The 27,369-nt window shown below is 39.5% G+C and overlaps 1 protein-coding gene across 3 annotated transcripts in view; it reads left to right on the top strand.

Annotated features, from left to right (window-relative positions):
• SH3GL3 (SH3 domain containing GRB2 like 3, endophilin A3) overlaps positions 1 to 27,369 on the top strand; it is a 59,463-nt gene that overhangs the window by 28,622 nt on the left and 3,472 nt on the right. For all 3 annotated transcript variants that reach the window (XM_085070503.1, XM_085070505.1, XM_085070504.1), the window contains 7 exons: positions 14,167 to 14,235; positions 14,853 to 14,925; positions 15,428 to 15,571; positions 16,245 to 16,378; positions 17,759 to 17,917; positions 20,727 to 20,830; positions 22,039 to 22,166. In XM_085070503.1, coding sequence (XP_084926629.1) covers positions 14,167 to 14,235; positions 14,853 to 14,925; positions 15,428 to 15,571; positions 16,245 to 16,378; positions 17,759 to 17,917; positions 20,727 to 20,830; positions 22,039 to 22,166 — 811 coding nt within the window. The remainder of the gene's footprint in view (positions 1 to 14,166; positions 14,236 to 14,852; positions 14,926 to 15,427; positions 15,572 to 16,244; positions 16,379 to 17,758; positions 17,918 to 20,726; positions 20,831 to 22,038; positions 22,167 to 27,369) is intronic.

Below are 27,369 nucleotides of genomic sequence, written 5' to 3'. Positions count from 1 at the left end.
ATCAAGAATGCAAGCACCGTGGTTTAGAAGTGTCTATGTGAAGCCTGGATTTCTTGCTCTTACATCCCACTGCTGTGGTCAAACAGTTAAAGTGAAAATGGCAGTGTTAGTGGGTACACTCAGCCTGTGTAGGTACCTGGGAAGGAGGCCATGTCTGATAGGGATTCCAAGTTTAAAGCATTTAAGGCTTTAGATCACAATCACTGTGTGTCTGCGAATTACAGAACTAGAAGCACTGGCTGTGCCCAAGTTCAGCTGGTTTAAGAGCCTGTAGGACCCAGAGGTAAAAGTCCAATTTCAGGATAATGATATTACTGCAGCAGATTGTCTGGGTAAGTTAATAACAAGTTCCATTAATCACTGGGTGGTCCAGCTCATTTGTGAGAGACTATGGGGGAGCAGAGGGGGAAGAATTTTTTTTAATTGGTCTTTATTGGAGTTCAGCTCCTTTGGCCAGAATGGCCTGGAATAGCAAGTGCTGGGCCACTGCTACTGAGATGTTGTTCTAGGGCTCTGTGGCTGGAATCAAGCTTCTGCTATGTCACAGCTGCTCTTCTTTTCTTTAAATGTACAACATATTTCCTTTCACGTTGTTCAGTGGCTAATGTTTAAACTCTGTGCTAGTGGTTAAAAAGAATAAGGAATGCGTGTAATTAGGAAGTGGAGAAAGCTGCTTTATGTTCTGGGAAAGAAATAAAAGACACTTTTACAACTACAGTTGAGGGTCTTGCCATAATTATCTGCGTGTGATTACTGATTACTTAATAGCTTTTTGTCAAAAATTCAGTAAAGAAAATTATCTCAAACAAATGCTGTATGCATTATAAGAGAAAGTACTTAGTGTTTTTTAGGTTTATTAAGTGGTGGAATACATTCCTTTAAACATTCTCTGCCAGAATTACATTAAACATTCTATATGCTTCTAGCTCATGTATTTAATGTTACCTGGTAGAGCTGTAGGTCTCACCTAAAGCTTAAATCAAAAAGTGTTTTGCTGCTGATAGGTCTGAAGGGAGGAGGAGACTCAAGTTGCATTTACAAAATGAAGGGTTTAATACATGCTGATGACATTTTGTCTAAGTGACAGGTTTCTAATCAAAAGCCTTTACTCTTGCCGTGGTTTAGAACCAAGATGTATTGCATTTTCTGAGCCTGGCACTCAGTACTTTATAAGCCATTTGGGAAGTAGGTATTCACAGTCAGTGTAAGTGGTGATGCTTATCTGTTGTGTTCCTAAATTTGAGTGTCCCTGCATCCATGGGAAAGTGCTTTTGCAATTTAAAGGCAGAAGGTCAAATTTAATGAAATGTGGAGTCATATCTATGTGATAGAAAGCAAAGCTGATAGAAGGTGGATTTTCAAGGAAAGGTTTATTGAAACTCTCCTTGAAAGCAAAGGTAGTTTTTATCTCTTTCTGGCTGTTTTCTTCTTGTTGCTTTTGTTACTGTCTCTTTCTCAAAATAACAGCAAGTACATGATCTTCTCTGGGATGTTCTGTACAGTATTTCTGTCCTAGGATTCTTATTCTTTTGACCTTGAGCTGAAATTATAAATTACCAGGATAAACCAGTCTTGTACTTTGATAAAAGAACATGAGAGTGTACCAATAAATGACTCCTGAAGAGAGCAAAAGTATATGCATCTCTTGATGGGAACAGAAAAGAGACACTAGCAGGGAAAAAGGAAGGAGGGGCTGGCTTGTGAGAGAGAATATTTAGGATGGAAGGTTGAATGAATTTTTATAATCTCTAGATGCACAAAGTAACTGGTCATTCTGAAATGTTTCATTTCCTGCCTAAGTATCATTTCTCTAAACAATTTATCAAGCCACTGCTCCTAGCTGTGGGAACATTTTTTCGATGCGCAGCAAAAATGGAACAATAGCTGGACAGTTCTTGGCTCCTCTGAGTTGAGCTTTAGTATTGGAACTAACATCATGATTGGACATTTTTCTGGAAAAATGTGTTGTGTGTATGAGATTTGCTCAGGTTTTGAGCAGTCCATACATTCAGCAGAGGTGGAGAGAAGTGTGTGTTAGGACAAAACAATGGAAACTGAAAGGAACAGAAGGCAAAGCGAGGTAGTGAGGGCTGAGGCAACTGTCAGAGAAACAAGCTAAATGGAAGCAGTAGTAGTGACAAGAGACTAAAATGGAAGAAAAAAAAGGTGTACCAGTGATTAGTAAATGAGGAGAAAACATTTCTCAGAATGCATGGCTGACTTAACGTCTCTGTGAGAGAGAAATATTACAAAGCTTAGTAGAAATACTCGAGAGATGGGCAAGAGTGACAGCTCTGCCCTCCTGTGCTGCAGGGTGAGGTGAGCACACCCAGGGCTCTGCCAGGAAAACCTGAGGTGAGTGCCTCAACAGAGCTGACTGCCCCAGCACAGAGCTGGGTAATAGAATCTGTGTCAGTGGGAAAGAGATTTCCTTGCTCTACCCTTGCCTGGCTCTTGTTTCAGTTTTTGAGCACTGAGCCAAACTCTTCTATTTCTCAGTCTCAGAGATGATGATGCCCTAACAAAGAGCAGGCTTTGTATTTGAACCTGTGGCATTGATTTCACCTTGACGGGACAGAGGAGCAGCAGTTTTGCTGTCTCTCTCCAAGGAGGGCAAGCAGTGTTTGTACCTCAGCCTTGCACAGGAGCTTCAGCAGTTTTCAAATTGTCACTGGGAGTCTGGGAACCCAGCTGGTAGTGGCTGCTTAGGGAATGCTCTGAATTGCTACATCCCTTCTTGCCAGGGGCATTCCTGCACCTCTTCTCCAGTGTCTGAACTGTGCTGGGCTTTGGGCTCCCTCTCACCAAAGGCTCTGAAACTGGGATCCTCAGGCTAAAAGAGGAAGTTGTAGCAAAGCTCTTCTGCAAATAGAGCTAAATTCAAATAGGTTCGCAAAAGAAATACAGGAATTTAAAGTGCTAATGTTTTAAATAGGACTTGGAATTAAATTATTATGGAGCATTAAATATGCTACCTTTTCAAAAGCAGTAATTTCTGCTATGGTTTCCTTTAAAACTTTGTTTTTGCAAACTCTGGTACTGGTCATACAGGTGAGAGAAGTGCCATCCTGAGCTGATTTTGCAAGTGCAGAGGACTGGGATTTGAGAATTAACAAAAGGAGGCATGTAGTGGGGTCCTGGAAGAAATTAGTGCATTCATTGTAGCAAAAAGAAATGTATGAAAAATGGGACTCCTGTGTATAATTTAATATTATTACATGTGCCTTTTGGGTAGGATTGCCATTGCTTTGCAAGTAATCATGCAGTGTTTCTTTGCAGAAGTGTATCTTTGCATTTGCACTGGCAGGGTGCTGGCAAGCCAGGAGCCATCAATCTGAGCTTTGTTGTGCAAGTTTGCCTTCTTTCTAGAGTATTCAACTTTCTGTGTACTTGTTAAGCATCTAGCTTATTTTTGTGAAAAAAGTATTTGCTGATTGTCAGAATTCTTAATGTTTGAAATTAGGCCACAGTGCTATAGATCTTGCTATATGCATTGTCTTTGCAAGAAGTGATGGGTCCAGACATGCACAGGTAACTCCATAGTCAAGCAATAGTTTAAATATTGGCAATTTTTGTAGTGTTCTCTTTGTGAAAATTGTAGACCATACACAGAAGCTGCCCTAAACTGCATGTGCCATAAGGCTTACTGATGGTTCTACATTTTGGATGTATAGATTGATTAAGAAAATACCCACAACCTATCTGGCAATTATTTTTGGATGTAAATAACAGAAGCCTTTGCTATTCTGTACCAGAAGAAACTCAAGGACAAAATATTTCTTGCAAAGAAGGCATTTAGTAGTACTAATGCAGTAGTAGTAGTTTAGCTCTTCTCAGCTGTTTATGACTAGAATCTGAAATGAAACAGAACTCATATCTTGGCAGTGTTGAGTCCTGTGTGCTTCTCTGATGAGTCTCTTGGGTTACACTCTTAAGAAGTATTTACATGCCTAGAGATTTAGATAAGCACTTGGTGGGGTGTTCAAAAGCATCCAGGTCCCTAATACCTCTTGTCTTACTTAAGGGAATATGGGAGTGCGTATATGCACATGTGTGTGTATATAAAAACTCTTGATTAATTCTATTATTTTGAAGCAAAATCATATAAAATTTGATAGAAAATAGCATTCCATCCCAGCCACTGAGTTATTTCACAAATACTGCTATGCCTGTATCATCTTCTCCTATATTTTTTGTTTTATTCTAGTTTTTCATTACTTGCATGTATTTGTGCAAAGGGAAAAGTTGTTAATTCTTGCGAGTTCTGACCTGCATGGAAAAGAATGTCCTTTGACACATCATTTTGCAGAATTTAAAGTGTTATCACTCAGAATTTGAAAACTTGGAACCATCTAGTCATTTCTGTTTTAACATGGAAAATAGATATAAACACTTTTCACTTTTCTACAGGCTAGGTACAGTAAAATCTTTCTTGCACAGAGTGTATACTAATCTTTTAATTTTTTGCAACAAAATCTGGAATTGCATTCTCATAATAAATGAATTGCATCCCCATAATAAACTGTGCAATTCACAATTTGTGTCCCATAAACATAAATTTCCCTTGATTTGCCTGCTCAGAAACACAGATAGAGTATTTTATTTAAGACAGCATTCCTCCAGGAAAGGAGTGGAGATCTGGGACTCTGGCATTCTAATTTCAGAGGTAGCAGTTGTTTGCTGTGTGGTCAAGGACAAGTCAGTTTACCCAAATTCAAGTATTTAGTCTTTCAGTTCCTCCCCTACATTACTGCCGTATTAGGTACTTGGATGTGTGGTTTCAACCTGTCGAAATCTGTTCCCCATGTTTCCTGTAGCATCCAGAGCTATAGCAGTGGCTAAAAAGTAGTTCTTGCTGAGAGCAGAAAGTCTGGAATCCAGACATGTGAAAGCAGTACAAGTAGCACGGACTTGGTTTTAATGAGAGACTCGAGACCTCTGGAGTGTCACAGAAGGGGTGAAGCTCTCCATTACATTGTGAGGATAAAATATTCTGAAATATGCTAAGACCTTTCGAAGGGTGTGCTTGCTTAGAGCAAGAGACAGCACCCTTCTCAATGTGCAGACTTCTTTGTAAGTCTAGATTACACAGTCTATATTTACACATACTTTGGCTGGATTTAGTTAATAAGGTTAATTTAAAAGGCTGCGTGATTGTGTGCAGACTAGATCAGCTGGGTACAGGATTTTGAGTGTTGACTAAGCAACAGAAAGTGCCTGGCATTCCTGACCCTACTTAAAATTCTCTTTCTGGCATTGACTTACTTGCAGAACAACTTCAAGTGGTATCAGAGCTAGAATTCAATGTCTGATGTTTCTGCTGCTAAATTAGTAACTCCCCAACACCAAACCATAGGTAATTTTGTGCCGAATTTTGGCAAAAAATTACATACAAGAAATGCACTAGGAAGAGCACAGGAATCATATGGGGTAGGTTCTCAGTATTGCTGTCAAAGGAAGTAGATTAATTTTTTCAAAAGCAGATACAGCAAATATAAAATTGATTAATAAACAACATTTCAGTAGGTGTCATTGTTGACTTCCATAAAATGCAGGAGCATGACTGGCATATTGGCCTGTTTTTACAGATTAGTTGTTTAATGCTAGGTGCTTCATCTTACCTAATTCGTTGTAGACCTTTTCTGAGAGAAGGAGGTTATTGTATCTTTTGCTGTTTTCTGAGAGATGAGTTTTTAAAGCACATCCACTGAATTTTTCCAGCCTATTGAGACCTTTACTCATGTCTGTTTCCTTTTTGTTTTATTTCTTTTGTTGAAAGAGCAGGATCAAAAACTATTTAATGCATCCCAGAGCTTCTGTCAGCAGAAAAAATTGGAAGGATGCTGGGAACTTGGAGCTCTGGTCAAACACCCACATCCCAGACATTGTGTGGCAGATCTTTGTGTAAAGCCCTCCTTAGCTTTGCCAAAATGGCCACCTTCTCTTTTGAAAAATTTCTGTTGTGCTAATACTCCAACGTGGCAGAATCTTTTGTTTGGACTATGTAAAATCAAGTTGACAAATAACACTTTAAACTATTTTCTTCTATCTTTGTTTTGGGTTGTGTAAGTCCTTCCTGAAGAAAAGAAGGCATTCCTCAACCAGTAACCTCGTTTGTCATGTTCTTGGTCTCTGTATCTTTTCCTTTTTCTTTAATGTGGTTTCCCAAGCACAGTCTGTTAAGTTGATTAAATACATTATCATGTATTGTGTGTTTTCAGCAGTCCTTATTCATACAAGGTGATCTAAGTTGGGAGAGCTCACACTAAATGGTGCCGCAGAACTGTTTATAAAAGAGTTGAAAGCAGCAGGAATTCTTGTCTGCATGGGTATGAGAGTCTCACAGGGTTAGTTGGGAAGCAGAAGCTCTGGTTGATGGGTTGGTGAGGGGATTTTGCTGAAAAACAAATTGGGTTGTTTCCGAGAGGTGTATCTGGATTGCCTGCTGAAACTTTCCTCAGTGGGGAGTGCTGTCATTGCTCAGTTTTCTCTATGTACCAGTGCTTGTAAGGGCTTTCTCAATCGCAGAACACATGGATTGCACTATTTGAGCTTCCTTTCTGAGTAGAACTGAGCTGCCACTCCTGAGCCTTTGCCAGAGCTGTGCTGCTGCTGCTCTCCAGCTGCGGCTGTTCATCGATTGCAGTGGGAGCTGCAGCCTGACCTTCCCGGCTGTGAATGGGCATTCTGCTCTGCAGGAGCATATGGGGACTTTGATGGACTGGGTCCATTCCTGTTCATACTGGCAGCTGTAGGGTACACTGCAGAGGCCTCAGCTGATTGCCTGGCTGGACTTCTCTGCACTTTGGGTCATGCTCAGCTGTGAAGAGTTTGCTCCACGTTAGAAAGTAGACTGAGTAATAATGCTTGGCATAGATCTGCACGTGACCCATTAACAGTGATGTGCTTGATGCTGAGCTTGTGCTGCACTGGCAGCTCACAGAACATCCCCATGTGGGGAAGATGTGTCTGGGGACAGCCTCAGATCCCCCTTTCCAGGCAAGCCACATTGCCAACACCTTTCTCTTCCATTCCTCTCTAGCTGGCATATCCTTGTGTTACTCAGTTCATCTGTCTTCCTAAAAATAATCTTCTGTGGTCTCATGGCTTCTGTTTGCCTGAGAAGTTACAAGTAATAAAGTAAGGGGTTCATAAATATTAGTGAGATAGGAATGTTCTGTTTGAATATAAACACTCTGGCAGTACTCTCATGAATTTCTTTAACTTTGTTTGTATGATTCAGAGATCTCTTGGTAGAAAAAGTATGTTTTGCTTCTTGGGAAACAGGCCCTTGAGATTCCTGGTGTCCTTTAGATGGCCTGGGTTGTTTTTTTATTTGCTATGTAAAGGAATTTCCTACCAAAAATTGGGTTCTGAAAAGTGAGATGGGGCTCAGTTTTTATATTTCATGATTATAATTTGTATGCAATTTTTAATATTAGAAAATATGTAAGAAATATTTTAAAATTTCTCTTGGTGTGTCTTTAAATGTAACACATTTCTCTATATATCTTTAAAATCCTCCATATCTTACAAAAATAGAAATGGTTTTAGTATTTTAATTTTGTTGGCTGCTGGGACAAGATTTGCTATTGAGTCCATCAGAAATCCGTAAGGAAATTGGTAGTGTGAGCATAGCCATGAGCTGTCTTTGAAGTACAGGCATGGCCTTCAGTTCTTACTTTATGTTTCTACTTTAAATATCTGGGAATAGACATCTTCAGTGAAACACTAGACTGTGAATTCCTATGGTGATAGATGCAGTTTTCTAGAGTTCTGGTTCAGCTGCTTGTGGTAGGTAATGAACTATGGGTGAATCATCTCATTTTATGCAACACTTCTTTGTTTCCCTGAATTTCTATAGAAGTGCACTCTGCCATGGGTACTGACAGAATGCTGCTTGAATTTGTATCCTCAATATGATTATAATTTTTAATGTGTTAATGTCTCACATAAATCCCAAAATACGGTCATGATTTATAATTATGTATGAACTGTTACCAAAAAAGAAAGCTGCGCTTCCTTAAATACCTGTGTATGATCATTGTTAAATTCAGAGATATTTTATAGCACTTATGCAGCCATGGGAGCAGTAACAAGTATTTGACTTCTAGGGCACAGCTTCTGGCACACCATCATTTTGATTAAGTAGCAGTAGGACCCAATTCAGCCACTTGACTAATTTTTTTAAAAAAAGCCAGATCTCTCTGCTGCTGTCAGAAATCTTTCCTACCATTTTACCAAGTGCTTTGGGGAAATATGTGCCACTGCTGGCTGAAGGTTTAGTAGAAGAAAAGTTACAAAATCCTCTGTGTGAAGGTGATGACTCTCTGAGCTTAATGCTGCGAGGTGCTGAACACTCGGGGCTTCATCCAGCAAAGCACTTTAGCACCTATTGAGGATGAACTTAAATGATTTCCTGGATGTGAGCCAGAGTGCTCTGTATTTGTGTGACTGAAACATCTGCACTTTGTAGTAAACCCTCTATTTGCTTTGGAGAGCAGAATAAATCTTTTTTCTTTAAAGTACATCAGAGCGAGAGAATTTCTGTTTTCTTTGAAAACACAACGCACTGAGGCAACTCAAGAGTTCTTGTCGTCATTTAGTGCTTAACCTCTAAAATGGGGGATTTGTATTTTCTCCAAAGCATTGGGATAGAATGAGCTGTGTCAGTATAATTAAAAGAACAGGTCCAAGTACCAGGACAGTTTCACAGTTTGGTTTTTTTCTTTATTGTTGTAGGGGTATTTTAGGAGAAAGTATCTTTTTAGGTACATATTACCCATTTCCTTTTGCAGATGATTTTGTACCCAAGGGCCAAGTATTGTGTTTCTTTAGTCTTTTGTTTAGATCTGTGTTTGAAAATGTGCATCTTAGTTTAGTTTCTCAGTGTAAGGCACTTCTTTTTCTCCTGAGCATCCAGACCTTTAGAAAATCTCTAGAAGGCAATCACAGCAGTGCCTATTAGCTGCTCATTCACCTAGTCAGTAAAGCAAAATATTTTTTTTTTTTTTAAAGAATATTTTTCTATCATTGTGGCAAACTTTGGTGCAGCTGGCTCTGCCAGTGTGTACTCCTTTAAAAAGGTACTAAGATGCAAGACATTAAATAAGCTGTGTTGTAGGTACAAGTTCTTGGTGGTCTGCACTACATTGAACCTTCTTTTCGAGTGTGGGAGTGAGCAATTTATATGAAATATAGCAATCAGGAAAGAAGAAAAACCAGTAATGTACATATCATTGTAGTAGAACTTGGAAGCACAGAACAGAGAATTACAGATATTTGAGGTTAAACTACTTTTGATCTAGAAAAGAGACTGAAATCTTGGTGTCTAATCTGATAGAGCATTTCAGAAAAGGACAAAGAAGAAAATCTCTCCCTCCCCTCAGGAGGTTGAACAGTGCAAGGAGATTTGACTTCATCTTGCCAACCACCTTATTCTTCCCTTTGTTTGTGACACGCTTAAATAAGATTCTTGAGAAAGCTGTTAGTATTGTCACATTGCATTAAACCAAATCAAACAGTTATGTGGCTGCAGGGAAATCGCTGGAACTTTCAATGATTTATAAAGAGAAGCGTAACTATTATGTGTTAACCATGCTGGAATGTAGTATTTTGTACTAAGTACTGTATTTAAGATGTATTTAATGCATTTGTGCAGTTTGGCCCAGTTCTGTTTCTATGGGAAATGTAGCCATACAGTTACATTATTTCCTGGCTCTCTGTGTGTTAACTTTGGGATGAATCTGTTCATTTTCCCAGTTGATTGCTTGCTTCCTTTTTAGAGAGAGAGGGAAATAAATTTAAAGTCTTTCCATAGCCTTGGCTTTTTTGTTGAATAAAAAAATCTAGGTTTTGCCTCATGGGTTTGACAGCGTGCATATTTATCACAAATGTAGGAATTTTCTATCCCATTAAAGTTTCAACAGATAATTTCAGCAGATACTCTTTCAGAACAAAATAAATGCTATAATTTTGTAAAGAGTTATTAAAAGCTCTTAAGTCTTTAATAGAATATGATACCTTTCATTCAGCCTTTAAATAGCATAGGCTGATTTCCTGGACAGTTATGTACAAGAGAGTTTTGCTGGCCAGCCACTTCTTTCAGTAGTAGCTGAATAACAAGAAAAAACCTGTGATTGTTCAATCCTAGTTAATGAGTGTTGCAAAAGAAAGGCAAAACTAGTGAAACAGAAGGTCAGAGCATGTGTGCAAGTATTGGCTGGCAGGAATCCTATTGACTTGTATTATAAAATACCCAGTGGGTATATTAAAAAAAAATAGGGTAATTGTTTTGAGAGTTTTATCAGCTCTCTGTTGATCTGGGATATTTTTGGCAGTTTCTTCTATTCAGTAACCTTCCATGGTGAAATATGAAAAAGTGCTGTAATTCAGTGGATATGATGTACAGAACATTAGTAAAACAGCATTCTTCTGAACCTTGTTTGTTATAATTCATATGAAAGTGGGGAAATTTACTATTCCTGTGCAGTAGGGATAAATCTTAATATTCTTAATATAAATTTTTGGTATTTTTATTTAAATCTTGAGACTTCTTAAATTTAGAGTTTTGGTGAGCCATACATTTTACTTTAAAGTATGGACAGCTCGTGTGCTGTGTTAATAGAATCACAGAATGGTAAGGGGCTGAAATGGACCTTAAAGACCATCTAGTCCCAACCCCCTTGCCATGGCGCTTCCCACTAAACCAGGTTACTCAAGGTATTCTCTAGCCAGGTTTGGAACACTGCCAGGGTTGGAGCAATGCTTCATCATAACGAAACACATCAAAAGAAAATTATACTATCTGAAAAAAATAGAATAATAAAGGACTATCTTGAGAACAAAACCTAAATATTAGGTTTGTAGAAAAATAATTTCACAGAGAATTCCTTGGAATAAAAATGCCTTAGCAGATAAATATTTGTCTTTTAAGATTGTAGCAAAATTGCAGATTGCATTTTGAACTGTAGCTGGCTATACAGAACTAAAATAGAAATTGCAATATCTGGAGGGGCTTCTTTCAAAGCCTATTTATTTTATTCCAGATTTTTCTTCATATAGAATTCCACATAAGCCCACCAGAGACTTGCAGATTATTTATAATACAACATCATATTTAATTTTTCAATATTAAAAAAACCACTAGGATCTAGCAAGAAGTAACAAGCAAGGAGCATTTGTGTACAAACTGCAGTGGTTTTTAGGCAAAAAGGTCTTCTATTATATAGAGCATGGAAATTTTACAATAGAAGGTCGTTTGCTATCATGTAACTACAAATGAGAGATGGTAATAGAAATGGCTGATTTGAAAGTGTAGATTTTGATCCTGAGAAAACCTAGTTAGCTTCACCAGAAAGAGGACTAATGAAAGGCTTTAGCTTCTGGCCTGGCACTAAAGAAGTGGTGACCCCCAAGGTGGGAACAGTGTGACCCTGTCTAGCTAAAAGGTCCTGAATGCATGGTGCCCGGGTTCTGAATTTGGTGAAGGATTCTTCCCATACAAGAAATTCCAAGCTCTCTCAGAGTACCTGTCTTGTGTGATGGTAGCACCTTTGTCTTTGATTAGGTGACTCCTAAAGCCTGATAGATATTGCCATGTAATTACACAGCCCCTCAGCAGGCATCTTCTATTTATGTTCAAAGCATTTTGCAGCTTGATACAATGCATGTAAATGATGCTCAGCAAATAGTCAGGGAACCAAAACTCAGCAGCTGTCTCCTTTGTGCATCCATTTTCAATAATTAATTTGGTATCCTGTGACTTTTAATTGTGAGAAGGGTGATGCTAGTTTTACAACTCCTAAATTCAATATGAGCAGAACAAAAGCTTTTTTGTTCCTAAATGCGAGACTAGTACAGCTATTCCCAATTATATTAATATGAAATAAACTGTAGGGGTGTAAAATTTGATTATAACCATTAGAACTTTTTACCAGTTTTTACTGCTAGTAGCTCAGACAACTTACAGACTTGAAGGAATCATTATTTTTGAAGCATCATTTTTCAAAGGACATTAGAGCTCAGAGTAAATACCATTGAAGAAGTGTGGCCTTGGCTAGAAATTGCAGTATCATTAATGTTTGCATAGAGCTGGCAAAACATTTTAACAAAATTTTTTTTCTTATAATCAGTGCTTTTCTCCCTGGTGTTAGGCGTGTGTTAGGTTGTCTTCAGAGTCTGTATGAAACAGTGTCTGCAGATCCTGCAACTCCTGGCTCTGTGGAGTTGCATTCACAAGTCACTGTAAAATAGATTTAGAATTTTATCATTGATTATACTTTCACAGTTGAGCAGTCACATTACTTCATTACGTTTATTTTTCACCAGCATGTAAATGGATTATCTGTAATGGGACAGCTATGGGCTGCTACTGAATTTGGGTTTTGCAACTTAGCTTAAGGGTAATTCCCCCACTGCACTCAGCCTTTGAAAAGGGCTTCAGCAAACCACAGATCTCTTCATTGCCTGACGGAGAAAGGAGACATGTGTGAGTCTGTGGAAAATGGCATTGATTATTTTTGGAATCAACAGCACACAGAAAGGAGACAGAAACTGCTATTGTGGAGGAGCTGCAGAATTCCTGACAGGAATTCCTGCTTTTCATGCAGCCTTGTCATGTACCTTTCTCCATCTGCTCAAGGATTCCTCAGACGTTCCTGCAGAGACTGGGGCAGTGTCCCGCTCCATGTGTGACCTCAGGTCACTTCTCTGCTGTCCTGTCTTACGGCAGCAAGTTGATGACCTGCAGGAACTCGCTGGTGCTTGGGCTCCTCCATCTGTTTTATCTGCTTTTGTGCTTGTTCTGTCAGTGCTCTGGAAGAGAAATGATCCTGACAAGTGTGTGTGCTGCTTGGCATATTAAGTATGAAAATTGGGAGTGCTGCTGTAAAGCCAATAGAAATAATTAGCCGTGTGCCTCTCTTTGAACTCACATTTTCCCTGAAGCAGGACTGTTCTCTGACTGTGTGGTAGCAGTGATATTGATGCAAGGTCAGCCACTGCTGAGCTCCCAGCTCTGCTTCTTCAGCTCCTTGCTGGTTTTTGGCAGGGCAGTGCACTCCCCCCACACCTGAGCCGTGCAGGCAGTGGCTGAGAACAGGGAACCATTGCACTATGGATAGCCCTGACCCATTTTCAGGTTATGCAAGTCCCCAAGGCCCTTCTAATTCAGTGAGATGAATTCCCTTTTAGAAGGTGCTGAGGACAAACAAAATGCTTTATTGGGGACAGGTTTGGGGAGCAGCAGCAGTCAGTGAGCTAGGCCTGGATTTCACACTACACTGTTACAGTTTCAGTGATACACATCAATTAAAACAGATAAATGTTAGGTATTTTTAAAGGAATTTAATGTTTGTTGAATATGTGTTAAATCACTGCCATAGTGGAGGGATGCTTTCAAAGGCTGTTTCCCACTGGGTGAGGATCTGGCTTTTGTTTCATGTTGTCACAGTGCAGGTACCATGCACTGCAAGAAGCAGATGGCTGAGTTCTGCTCGGTGGCTTATTCCTGGTCACGATTTACTCACTGAGGACCACAGTCAGCTCTGACAGCCTGGAGTTCTCACACGAAAGCTGGATAACTTTTAGCCTTTTCCGAAGGTTTACTGAAATCTATCTGAAACTGGTGCTTTGATCTTCTGGAGAACACATAGCATTCTTGTTTTGATCATAAAGGGGCTCAGTCTCACAGGTGAGTCACAGTGGAACATTTTTCACAGCTCTGTTCCTTCCACAGAATTGCACACAGCTCCCAGCAGAAGGAATGGGAATTAAATCCCTGAACCCACTGGCACACAGGGCTAGAAGGTACTCAGAGGTACAGAGCTACAGAGACATACTTGAAAAGATTACTGTGGATTTACCTGCAGTCAGACTCCTGTCCCTGTGCTGAAATCTGCCGTGCAGGTCATGCCCATAGAGTACAAACTCTTCAAGCATGAGAAATCATTTTTTGTTTGCTTGTTCTAAATTTGTATCAGGTCCCCTTGTCTCTCTTGAAGAGAGTGCTTCACTTCCAAGACTGTCTACTCTTGTCCTGCACAGTTGCCTCAAATGGATGCTGCTTATTTTCTGTAGTCAATTCCTACAATTATCAGAGATACTTACTGTGTAATTAAATAATAATACCTTTTCTTGGTGTGTGTTAAATTTATCTTTTTACAGCTATTCAGTGAAAAAATAAGTGGAGCAGAAGGAACAAAGTTAGATGAGGAATTTCAAGAGATGGAAAGGGTAAGAAAAGTGACATTATATTTTTCAATTTTAAGCTATTGCAGAAACAAAAACATTTAATGTTTCAAGTGATTGAATGGTACTTTAGATTTACCTGTGGGGAAACCCTATAATGTCCTTCCAAACAGAATGATAAAAGGAAAAATGCAAATTTATCCTTGAGCCTTGTCAGCTCAGCCAAGGGAGAAGAGACATCCACAAAGCCTGCTTGAGCAGAGGATCAGGTTCCACTGACACCTCTCGACAGTGGAGAGAAATTCCTCCAAGAAGGGTGCAGAGCAGCAGGAGGAACCTTCCTCCTCTGTCCATGTGGGAGATTAGACAAGTGTGCAGTGTTAGTGAGGCTTTTTAAATATCACAAAGCCTTTGCATCTGATAAAATTAATGATAAAATTCTAACTATTTGGGCCAAATAGTCTCCTGATAAAAGATTATATTTCTTAGTTTAAATCCATGAAATTGAAAAATTTGCTATCCACTGGTGAGTTGTGTTGAAAATTAAACATTACTGTCAATTTCTGCTTTTGCAGTTTAGTTTCCAGGTTCTTTTTTTTTAAATTGCCCTTTTCTTTCTGTGTGTTTTCAATGTTCATAGTAGACTTGCTTTTCTTTTTCAGAAAATTGATGTTACTAATAAAGCTGTAACAGAGCTTCTGTCCAAATCCACGGAGTATCTTCAGCCAAATCCAGGTAAGATAGGAGCAATAGGTGTTGTATTTTGATGAACATTGCTTTATTACTTGGAAATTAATTCTAGGTAAATAAAAGCTAAATAGGCCATAGTGAGATTTCTGTCTGGAGTTCTGCAAAGGTCTTTTAAGCAAGAGGGAAAGAGAGAGGAAAACAGCTTTGGCTGTGCTTGTATCTATTCTAAGTTTGCTTTCTGCAGTATTTCAAATCAAGGAGCTCACAAGCAGGACTATGCAAAGGAATGTGAGTGTTGGTGAATATTTGCATGGAGAAATGATGCATTTTCAGTTGGGAATAAAACCAGTTCCATATGACCCATATTGTTGAATGGCATATTTCAGCTTTGGACTATGAGGTACTGACAACAAAAAATTACCAATCTGAGATGAGCTTAGCGATTTGCTTCGTGACTTTGCTTGTGAAGTCATTTACTGCTTTGAATAGATTTTAAGACTGATTTTATCACCTTTTTTTTTTTTTTCTTTTTCTATGTCCCTCTTAGCATACAGGGCCAAGCTGGGAATGCTGAACACTATGTCCAAGATCAGAGGACAAGTTAAAACCACAGGCTATCCCCAGACAGAGGGACTCCTGGGAGACTGCATGATACGGTATGGCAGAGAGCTGGGCGATGATTCTATGTTTGGTGAGTTTGTGCATCTCCTCGGGGAACATTTCAGCATAAACTTCTTTGCAAACTATTACCACTGACATAACCTGTGCAGTTGCCACTGCAGGTAAGAGGGAAAGCTAAGTGCAGGGATCAGGGGATGATTGATAGAGCTCAGAAAAAGGATGCTCCTGCACATTTGTCCAGCTCTGTTGCAGGTGGGTTTGATAACACTGTTACTGGTGCTGTCTGATCATCCCTATTACTAACCATTTGAGTTTCTAAGTTGCCAAACCTAAGTAATTTAGGGTGATTCTTAAATGCAGTTTATTTCTTTTAACCTTTATATAAAAATGGTTATACTCTGTTTGAGAAGTAAACTAAGAGAAAAAAAATCTTGTAAAAAGAATTAAACAGTAACACTGGATGTTTTTGTTTTTTTTAATAGTGACCTATGCAAATACATTAAGGAGAAAAATTTTTTTCCCCTGATACCTGTGGGGGGAAAAACCCCCAAAAATGTAATTCAGAACAAAAATTTTCTAGTTCTGGTTTTCTACAGGGAACAAGCATAAGTTGCATTATTTTCTTTTTCCCTTTTCAAGGGACTGCAGCAGATACAAAGATGTCTATTTGAAATGGCTGTTTGAAAAGATCAGTTTTCTGCTTTTATATATCTAGAGATTTAAGAGCCTATTCTTTACCACAGGCCTTGCACTACTGGATGCTGGTGAGAGCATGAAGCAAATGGCAGAAGTGAAGGACTCACTTGATATTAATGTCAAACAAAATTTTATTGATCCTCTACAGTTATTGCAGGACAAAGATTTAAAAGAGATTGGGGTAAGTTTTTCAGGGTGAAGCCTCACTTATCAATAATCAGAGTCAAATCAAACTCTAGTTCCCTGAGGTATTTTTCTTGAAAGCAAAAAGATAAATAAATGTTGTTGTAATAGATTTTCTCTCAAGCAAAACAATGACAAAATCTGCTTTAAATTAATGTCTGTCTATTTCTCCCTTGTCTAACTTACTCAATTTGCTATATTGCTTGTACAGTCAGTACAAGGGTAGTGAAGAGAATTATATTCTTTATTTTTCTGCTGTTTTATTTTAATTAACGTTTTTAATAATGCTTATGAACATGTGAGTGGGCTGTGATTTACTGCTAGTGATTATCCTATCTTACCATCTCTGTCAGTCTAAAGCTGTTTATAATGGAGAATGAATATAACTGCTAAAAAGGGCGTTCAGGGCAAACACAGAATGATTTGAATAGTGTCAGAAAATGTGGAAGAGCCATATGCCACAATAGGAAAAATAGAGGACATTAAGGAACACGTTTTTAACCGTGAGAGTTAAGTTTTTCAGTGTTTCTGTTTACAACGTGACAATTCAAAGAAAGCAAGGCAGTCTTTGAAACTGTTGATTCCATTGGATTTGGGTAATAAGCAAGTTAAAACCCTGATGAAATGAAGAAATGAAAGTTATTTTATTTGTTTACACATAAATGGATGTGGAAAGCGTAGCAAAAAGGTAGCAATAATGTCTGTAGCTCTCTCCTTTGATGCATAGCTGCTTTCAGTTGTGGTTCTTCTGAACTGATGAAAAGCAATTGTTTGACATTAGCATTAATGAGCATTTTGTACTGTCACTTTGAGAGCATTCTGTGAGTCTGTCAGTCCCAGGATTTTTGGCAACAGAAAAGCTTGTGTAGTTGTATCAGATAGAGGTGTCAAGTTGATACCTACCAAGGACACCAGGAACACAAGATCTGTTGGAACACTGCTTTATGAGGAGACTATAACCCTTTAATTTTTAGTTGTCATATTGCAGATAATTCAAGGCATAAATTGAATTACATGTAGAATATGGCAACACACAAATATTTAGCTTGGATCCTGCTTCCCTCAACAGCTCGGAGAATCTGAACTGTTGCACATTTTAGTGAAGTCCATGAGGTGAATGTCTAAGACTGGCAAATCATGGTAGCCAATACCTCAAGTGCTGCCAAAGGGCTCTTTATTGAAAATTTCATTCATGTATGTGGCTCTACACTTACCTGATGCTGCCTTGGGTTAAGGGCATGGACTGTACAAATCTCTGAGCCTTGTAATTCTGTAAGTGCATATATTTGCATCCATCACTGATATTTCCTTAAATCACAGTGTGCTTGTTTGGGCATGTCCCATTTGGTCCTTCTCATAAATGTTCTGTCTCTTTTAGCACCATTTGAAGAAACTGGAAGGACGTCGCTTGGATTATGATTATAAAAAGAAGCGTTTTGGAAAGATACCGGATGAAGAAGTTAAACAAGCAGTAGAAAAATTTGAAGAGTCAAAGGAACTGGCTGAAAGAAGCATGTTCAATTTCTTAGAAAATGATGTAAGTTTGTGCTGCGTTTTTGTTTGCTGCAGTACATCCTGGAGGGACAAATGTGTGGGATTGGTTAAAGCCAGTCCCATCCTTTACAGGAGGTAAGGTCTGAAAGCAGAAATTCTGCCTCTTCCCACTTTTAATCCCCTGTCACAGAAGAACATAACGCACAGCAGTGAATGGGAGAACTCAAGAACTCAGCAATTTCTTCTGGAGATACAGTGACTCAGACAACATGGCCACAGAAGTCTCAAGTAGGACCAGCTGAGAGTAAAATGCAGTTTGGTCAGTGAGAGGGTCACAGCTGGGAGATTTGTATAGTCATAGATCTGTTGCTGAAAGTATAAACAAGGGCATGTACCCTCTGCACATTCTGAATTTTAGCTCACTAATAGTTGGGACTTAGCTGCTGCTGTGGAGTCTCTGAATGATTTTTACCTCTGAAAATCATTACTATTACTCTTTGGCTCTGCAAATTACTCCATAGAGTGAGTTTGTGGCTTAGGCTCAGGTATGTGGACTTTGGCTCAGTGTCCAAGTCCATCATGAAATTATGTCTAAATAAGGAGCAGCTGTGGCCATTAAGGATAATCCTCTTCTGTCCACACACAGAGGAATAGTGGCATGTGCTTTCTCCCAAGTAATCATGGAACTGTAGGAAAAGAGAGCTGGACCTATTTGAGCCTATTCCGAAGCTTTCTCTTCTGTAGATGCATCATCACAGAAAACAGAGTTAAAAAAGTACAAAGTGTGCTGTCTTCTGTGAGCAAAATGCAACAGGGATGAGCTGTGAAGTGGGAATATTTAACTGCAAGCAACTTCTCCCTCTATGCACACCCAGTTGTAAGCTAGCCTGTTGCTCCTGAACTGTTAGTAAGTGGGACACATTTGTTACAGCAGTGTATAGTGTAAGGCAGTTAAGCCTCTTGCTGTTTTACCAGTACAAGTTAATGAGGACAGCAAAAGCTCAAATAGCTCTTATCAACAATTTCAGCACTGTTCCACTGTAGCTCTACCAATTGCCTGGTTGCAGTGAATGTGTGTTTTGTAATTCTGCCTTGCATAAGGAGCTGAGAAATGTTTCAGGTACTGTTTATCATTAGTCAGAGCACCAAACTGAGGATAAAACAGTGCAGGGATTCAACTGGTTTAGCTCAGCCACTGGAAAACAGATGAGTTATGCATTCAAGTATAACTAATTCTGCCTTTGGGAGGGGGTGAACTGGATATCCCTCTGAAGTTTTTTCCGTACCCATTTCTTTTTGTTTGTTTAGAGAAAACTATGCTCTTTCCCTTCCATTTTCGTGCTGTCTGTCCTCCTCAAACTTCTCATTACAGCTTTGTTGTTTAACCCCAAATGGTCTCACTGTATTTGCAGAGATCTTAACTGCAATCACTTCCTTCTGATCCTTTCCAGTTCCCCAAGTGTCTCCCTCCCTTGGTCTTCTTGCCCTGAAGTCTCTTCTCTGAGCTCTGTTCCCAGCCATCTTGCCAGGTGTCTTTCCCAGGCTCAGTCCTGATCCCCATCTTTCTCAGGTTTTTGCACAGCCAGTTCCAGACCTCCCACATCGACACTGTTGCATGCACTTCTTATCAGATCCATCTTCCTGCCATTCCCACACAGCCAGTCCCAGGTTCATCTTCCTAAGTAGCTTTTAGTCCCTCAAGTTTCTCTGGCTCTTTCCCAGTCTCTCTCTCTCTTCTCCTAATCCACAACTCCATATTTCTCCTGTCTCTTGGTTGTCTTTTTTGGGCAGTCCTTTATCCATTTTCTCTGACCACCACATACAAAGCCCCAGGCACTTTGTGTGTTGTCCTCAGCTGTTTATATGACTCTCTTCTGACCATGATGGAATAGTATCAGCTGTTGGTTTGGTTCTGTGCATTTCATTTCTCTGTGCTATGTGACAGTGTTTGGCTCTCTTGGACTCCTGGCAGAATTTTTAATGATCTTTTTAACTGAGTAAAAGCAGACAAAGTATAACACAAAATTGCCATGGGTCCATAAAACATTTGTAGAAAGTTTACCCAAGATATTTTTTTGTGATCCAATGTCTGAAGACATCATGATGGAATGGAAAGATGTCAGACTTCTTGGGGTCTGTCTTCTTAATGTTGTCTTGAAGAAGACAAATATCTGTTACTACTCCATACCCCATGCAGCTTGAACTTTTCAGCTTGTGTTAGGGGAATGAGATTTTTTTGTTACCTCATGAATAAAAATATTGGTTTTTTTCTTTCTCCTTCACATTCTCCCTTTCCTCATCATTAATATTTTTGAATGATTCGCTAATACATTTTAAATCCAAGTAGATAAATCATATTTCATTTATCAGTTTATAAATGCTGCCATCTAGTGAGGTAAGTCCAGATCATTTCAGAACTGCAATTTGTAAACATTGATAATAAACACTAATGGGTCTGAGTCATAAGAGCTGTCACAGTGTAATTTCTTCCAGCATTGATCAGAAAAGCTCCACTTTCACCTGCTAAGGGGTCATGTCCTACTAAATGTTTTGGGCTTGGCTGTTGACAGACGGCTGGCTTGGAAGTTGAAAGCAGAGGGGATTTGCACATTGTGAGAGGAAATGACTCAAGGACCCAGCCCTGAGTCAGTGAACTAGAAGTTACACCTCAGTTTTGTTCTGTTTCCAACTGGCAGTTTCTTTGATAGAAGCACGTGTGCTCTTTTCCAACAACCTCTGCAAGGTACTGTGGTCTTTTGAGATACCAGGTCTGTTTTAAATGATCTGTTTGTTTATCTTTCAGCTGAATGTACTGCAGTGCCCTTACAACTATTTTCCTCTCTGTCTTTCAGGTAGAACAAGTGAGCCAGTTGGCTGTGTTTGTAGAAGCAGCACTAGATTACCATAAACAATCCACAGAAATTTTGGAGGATCTGCAGAGCAAGCTGCAAAACCGGTAAGACTGAACCCCTCAGAAAATGCTGAACCTCTTTTGCAGGTGAGATTCATGATGTTGGAAAGTCACTGAAGCAAGAGATCTCATAGCACCACGTCCCAGATGCACATTTGCTGTGCTTTGTGCCAGACTGAGCTCCATGGCTTTAAACCTCTGCCACCTGGCAGCTTCTTGCCGTGCTGGGAGACTTTAATGTAACACAGGATCGGCCCAGGGAGTTCAGAGTGTGTGCAGAGCCTCTCACATCTGTGGAGGTTAATGAGGACAGCCTCCCTTTGTTTGGATCATTATTTCAATGTACATACTTTGAGTTGTGTTTTGGAGGCCTTGCTGAGGAGTTGGCTTGTTTTTGTTGAGATTAAGGGGTATAACAAAATTCTGTAGCACAGTAAGGAACCAGCCAGCTGGCCAGGAACACAGCTATGCTCTAACACATGTAGGAAAAGCCCAGGTAATTTGTGTCATCCTAAGAGAAGGAAGAAATGCTGCTGTCATTCATGTGTCACTCAGAGACCTGAGTGTCCCTGTGGCATAGGCAGAGTCAGGAAAACAGCTTGGGGCTTTCAGCTCGGGGTGGGTGTGGGGGCTGTGAGCATTGGCATGAGGGCAGCTGTGTCTGCAGACACCCTGTGCCATCCTGCCTGGAGGGCCAGGGAGACAGGGAGCTCTCAGCTGGGGCACACACAGCAGGAGGTACTGGACAGTTTTGCTGGCTAAATGGTTGTTTCCCACTTTCCCTAATAAAAAGGCAATGTGTGAGATGCACCCTGGGCCTCTGTCCTGGATGTGTTTCTCCATATGTCATTTGCAGTTGAGCTTTCCAGAGTGTTCATTCCTGCAACTTGTGCTGAACTCGGTGGCAGCTGTGGATGCTCATCACTTCTCAGGCTGTTAAGCTTTATGCCTCTGTCAGCAGGACCAAGTATTATATAAATTAGGGACTTGTTTGCATGAGAATTGAGCAGCTTTTAGTAAAAACATACACTCCCCCTCAAAAAAACCCCAAAGCCAACCAACCAAAAAAGCCAAGACCATACAACCAAAACACACGCCAACCAAAAGAAGTCCAAAAGCAAAACCAGCAGATGATTTTCCTACTCCACCTTTCAAACAGCAAAGCACTTAGCCTGAGCTTAAGTTTTGTAAGTATTTCTTCCTTCTTTCTTCCTAAATTAATCTCTTTCTGCTTTTCTCTGCTTTATTTACAGAATAAATGTAGCATCTAGTCGGCCTAAGCGTGAATTTAAGCCAAAGCCTGTAATAACTACAACTCTGGAAATCGGTGATAATCAGCAGCACAATGGGATTGCCTATAGTTCTTCCATAAAATCATCAGGTAAGTCTGTCACCACAGAATTAACGTGTCTGTAGATGTTTTGCCAGATTGTTGCTTGAGGTATACCTTGTACCAGGAGTACAATGTATCCATCAGGCATCAGTATCTGTGCATCTGACTCCAGATTGTTTCCCACATTTGGAAACAGAATTGTGAAGCAGGATTCCTCTCAACAGACTCTCACCCATCTGAAATTTAGGTGTGGCAATCTCCTTGATCTTTCAGGTCTCTGAATTGCCACTGAGGGTGGGAGGAGAGAGAGGGAGAGGCACTTGCAGAAAACAGTTCATTTCTTGCAAAGACAGATGCCTACAGTGGGTGTGTTTGATCACTCTCTGGAGTATCTCCAGGTGCTAATTTTTCTCCACAGTCTGGGAGCATAAAGGATCTGTACAGGATCTCAAATATTAGCTATGTAAAATTCAGAGAGATAACTCCCACCCTTACTGATTTTAACATCTTTTAACTTTACTGTCCTCTAATTATGCACCAGAGTGTGCATTAATGAACTGAAGTACTTAGGTACCTGTTGGTGTGGGCTGAGGACCCTTTCCTATGGTTGGGCCCTGATTTCATAAAAAAAAAAGTCAACTTTTGAAAGTTGAGGGAATAGTAATAATCAGTAAGGTTACACTACTCATTGAAATATCTTTTCCTCATCCCATGAATAAAATTATTTTGCTGTGTCTCCTTAATGACTACATTTTATGATGAGATAAGCCCAATTAGAAAAACAAACCAACGAAACCCCCAAACAAACAAAAAACCCCAAATAAAACCCAAATGACAATATGCAAAGAAAAGAGAATGAAAAAAACAGAGATTTTTCAATAAACATTATTTGGAAGGAAAATAGAGGGGAAGTAATGAGCCAAAGGTTCCCTTCTGTACTTGGTGTGGTATCTCGGATCTTTTCCTGAAGGTTTGTTGATTTTTTTTTTTTTTCCCCTGACTCTCCAATTTCTTCTTCCCTCCAGTCTTGTTCCTTTTTAAAGGTTGTTGGGAGAGAAAGGAGAGAACTAAAAGTGAAAGAATAAAGCTTGGAGCTGTAACTTCATGCTCTTTCTAATGTCTTTTTAATTTTCTTGCACTGTGCTACAAGAGGAGACTATTATACAATCCATACTGAAGGAGATTTGCAGCAGTTTGGCAGCATAAATCCACCCAGCAAGATCTGATTCCTTGATTTGTTTGAAACTCCTTATGCTACGTGAATGCTAAGATGAGTTTTTGTGTTGCTGTCAAATGTGGGATGTAAGGGACACAACCCCTTCTGCACATTTTCTCTGGTCACACCAGTGGTTCCTAAGACTTGTGACACAAGGACACATTTCATCCAAAGCACTGGAGGTGTTTGCAGTGATCAGTAACTTCCTAGGTATTTTCACAGCACATCTGGATAAAAGTAGAAAAAGCAGCAACTTCATTAAAAATTACCATGAAATTTCCTGGCCCTATCAACTACTTATCAAGTTATGTAGACTCTATTTTTTTTTCTGTTTTGCATGTGCAGTGGAGAAAAAGAGATTCAGATTCGGCATTTGTATATAAACTAGTGTGTCAAACCACATTACAGTGGTTTGTCATTATCATCCAGCAATTGATCCAAGATGTCCTTTAAGGATAATCAGTCCTGCCTTTGGGAGAAAGACAGAGGACTTCTCTAAGTTGCTTCCAATCCACTTTGTTATATAAAAATGTCAGGTATAATGAACTGAAATTCAGTGAAAACTGAAAAATAAATTACCACTGACCACTAAGATAGGGAAGGAGTGAGGCCCTTCCATCCACTGACTCCATTCATGAACTATTTCACTGTTTGGTAATCACTAAATGAGGGGCTGTCACTTACTGCTTCACCATCTTAGTGCTGTCAGAATGGAAAAGAAAGAAATCCACCATAAAAGAGATGTAAAGGAGAAATAGGATATATGTAATAATTGTTGCCATACATAGTGTTGCTAATAACATTAGAAAGACCATGTATCTTGGTTTTTTCCTCCTGAAGAAGCTGTGGATGCTGTGCTTATCTCCCCAGCAGATACAAATCATCAGTGAAGCCACTGTTCATTCTCTTTCGTTATCCTATTCCTACTCAAAAATTGTCCATGTGGATTTCTGTGGAACTGCAGTGGGGTCAATATGCCCTGCTCATAACTGAGAAAACCTTTCTGTCCCTTGTTAAAATTGGAATAATGAAACAGAAAAGATTTTTTTTGTGGTCTGTGATTTAGAAATGAGAGCCAGGTGGTTCTAAGCAAAACTGCTAAATGTCTTAAAGTCTCCATGAGATGGGGAGATAGTATTATAATCACCTTCTTTTTGTTTAGAAAACTGACCTCCCCATCCTACACACACAAGTACTTTCATGCTTCATTTTCCCTGCTTCCATATTGACCCAATCAAAATAGAGATCTTTAATTTCTCTGACACTGGCAGTCAAGGTAAGTACTGGTATTCAGCAAACCCATGGAGATCTGCAGGATGGTTCAAAGCAAGATGTGACACGTTCAGGACAACTGCCATGGTACAGTTCTGAGCATGGAAATGACTTTTCCCATGTTCCACAATAGTTTTTCAAGTCAAGTATCAGCTTCTTGGAGCAGAAATAGTATTTTCCTTTGTATGGTGTCTAACATGTGAGGATTATTTACTGCTTGTGACTCGCACACGTTTGCAGGGCTAGACTCACATAAACCTAATTTTTATGTTGTTGTGAGTTATTTGGCTGCTTCAAGTAAATGGAGATAAAAAATCTCTAGTTCTAATTCATTGTTATCTCCTCATTAATGAGCTGCAGCTGTGAGCATCATCTGGCTCATTTTAGAACTCTTTAATTGCTGTATTACATCATGCCTTTCAGTTTGTTTGTCAGTTTTGACTGTGATATGAAATATATGGATCTGGTTGCCACATGCTGAAATTTAACATAAGCATGTAAATGTTTACTCACTTCAGCTATGAGGGAGACTGGGATTAATTATCTTAGCAAACTTCTAGTTTGTGATTATTAAGGTACAGTCTTGCTACCTGATGTATACAGCATGGCATAGAAGACAGAGTAGATGCAGGTACAGGCAGTAACTCCCTCCCTTTGGGGAAAACAAACAAAACCCCTAAACCATCATTGAATGGCATTCTGGTTTGATCCTGTAGCACTCCAGGAATCACAGCTAGCTTTTTGCTTACCCCGATTTTGTGCTGTCCAGATCTGAGTGGTCTGGAAATTAATGACAGTCCTTTTTTGACTGTGACAGGGAAGTAAACTAGAGAAATAAAGGAGGTGCATATGGCATTGCAAATTAACACCAAACCTGTTTGCAGAAATAGAAGAGTGCAACTCATTTAGCTGAAACCTCTGCAACATATGTGCAAGTATTCAGTAGACAGCAAAAGGCTGGAGTGGTGCCAGCAGTTCTGTGATGTTAACCAGTGTGTGTTGCAGACTGTCAGGCAGTGCTGCCCCCTTACCTTTGTCAGGGAAGCTTTGTCTCATTGGATTATACAGTAGCAGCAGCTGCCTGACTCTAATGAAGACTTTGACTGATCCTACAGCCTGGAGTGAAACCGGTTGTGCTGGCTGTGACCATTATTTAAAAACCTTTCCAGGCTGCCAGACGTTTCGTTTCAGTTCTTTGGAGCTTAAAATGAACCAAATGTGATCCATCTCCTATCAGGTACCTCACTGTCAGAAATTAACTGGCTTGCAATAATAAATTATCCCCATTGGAGCAGCTGGTGAAGGCGAGGAACTCTGTCAATTATTTCGATTGTCTCCTTCTGCTGTTGACAGTTCTGGAGAGCTGGTACCAGTTCTACCTTGGCAAAGGCTGAAAATAACTCAGCTATTTTTGAACACAATCAGTCCATTTTTTGTTTTAAACATGATCAGTCCATTTTTGCTGGGCAGCTGGCTCATCATCTCTTTTTCTGCTTGGAGTGTTTCAGCAAATATATGACAGCCAAGCCTTCACCTGTACAAGTGTATTAGAGTAGCTCTAATTTTGTTAGTTCTTGTAAGACTGTCACTGCCCTGAGCCTTCCACAGGGAGAGGAGGAGTCTGACATTGTGACAGTGCTGCACTGGGGAGGTTTGCTGAGTCTCTGTTGGCATTTCTCTTCCATTGTTATAAATAAAAGCTCTCTTCTGTTGTTATCAAGGGTAAAATAAATCCACAAAAAAGTAGTTCCAGCTTTCCTGTTTTAACAGCAGATATCACCCCAATTGTATTACTGTCAATTAAAAAGATGATTTCACGTGTCTGTTCTCACTGAGTGACCACCACTAGTTGTTAGCTGTTTTCAACACTTCTCCTAATCCCTTTATCTAGAAATGCCCTAACAGTTACTTTTTAATAGTTTCCTGTGCATTACTGAGATTAACAGATTAAAATGATTTTTTTCCATTTTAGCAATTATGTCTGTATTGCATTACCGGTTCCATGCAGGTTTAGCCAGTAAAAAATGATAGCTGGGAGAGTCAAGACTGGAATATTTGAGTATTGCTGAAATGTTCCCAACAAGACTTAATATAAATACTAGTGTTCTAGAGGTCTCAGGTTACAAGGTGTGGTACTTCTCTTTACAAGGCAGCAGCATGAAATCTTTTCTCCTATTCTTCATTTATAAATGTAATTCAAATTACCAGACTTTTACTTGGATATACTACATATGTTTTTAACAAATCTGTTATGGCTGAACTGCAATTGAACCATGGGTTAGTCGTCCATCACAGAGCTGAGCTTTACAATTTGAACAGAAATTATTCTAATAAAATGTATTCTAATTATTCATAAATATGAATATGTTACATATATATTGGTACCACAAACCCAAGCTAATTAATTCTTATGAAGGAGTGTCTCTTTAAAAAATGGTGACTCCATTTACAAGGTTAACTTTTTTTTTAATGTTTAAGGGGCATTTGGAATTAAGATCTTTATAGGATAAACAATGCAAACCACAAGAACAGACAGATACTGTATCAGAAAACTGTTTTCACCCCTAAAATAACTTGATAGGCACCTTTGTTCCTAGCATAGCTTTTGCCTTAGTTCAGTTGGAAGATGTGTAAAATCAAGGACTTGAGCACATGAGCTCAGGGAGCAGTAGTGACAGTCACGGTCACTGTCACAACCCAGAACTGTCACTGCTCAGGTGAAGGTGGAAACCTCGCTCCTGCCAAGGCACACGTGGTGTGAAG

Source organism: Lichenostomus cassidix, chromosome 10 (genome assembly GCF_008360975.1).
Source record: "Lichenostomus cassidix isolate B80296 chromosome 10, HeHo_3.0, whole genome shotgun sequence".
Taxonomy (NCBI): Eukaryota; Metazoa; Chordata; class Aves; order Passeriformes; family Meliphagidae; genus Lichenostomus; species Lichenostomus cassidix.
This window is presented reverse-complemented; position numbering and strand designations above follow the sequence as displayed.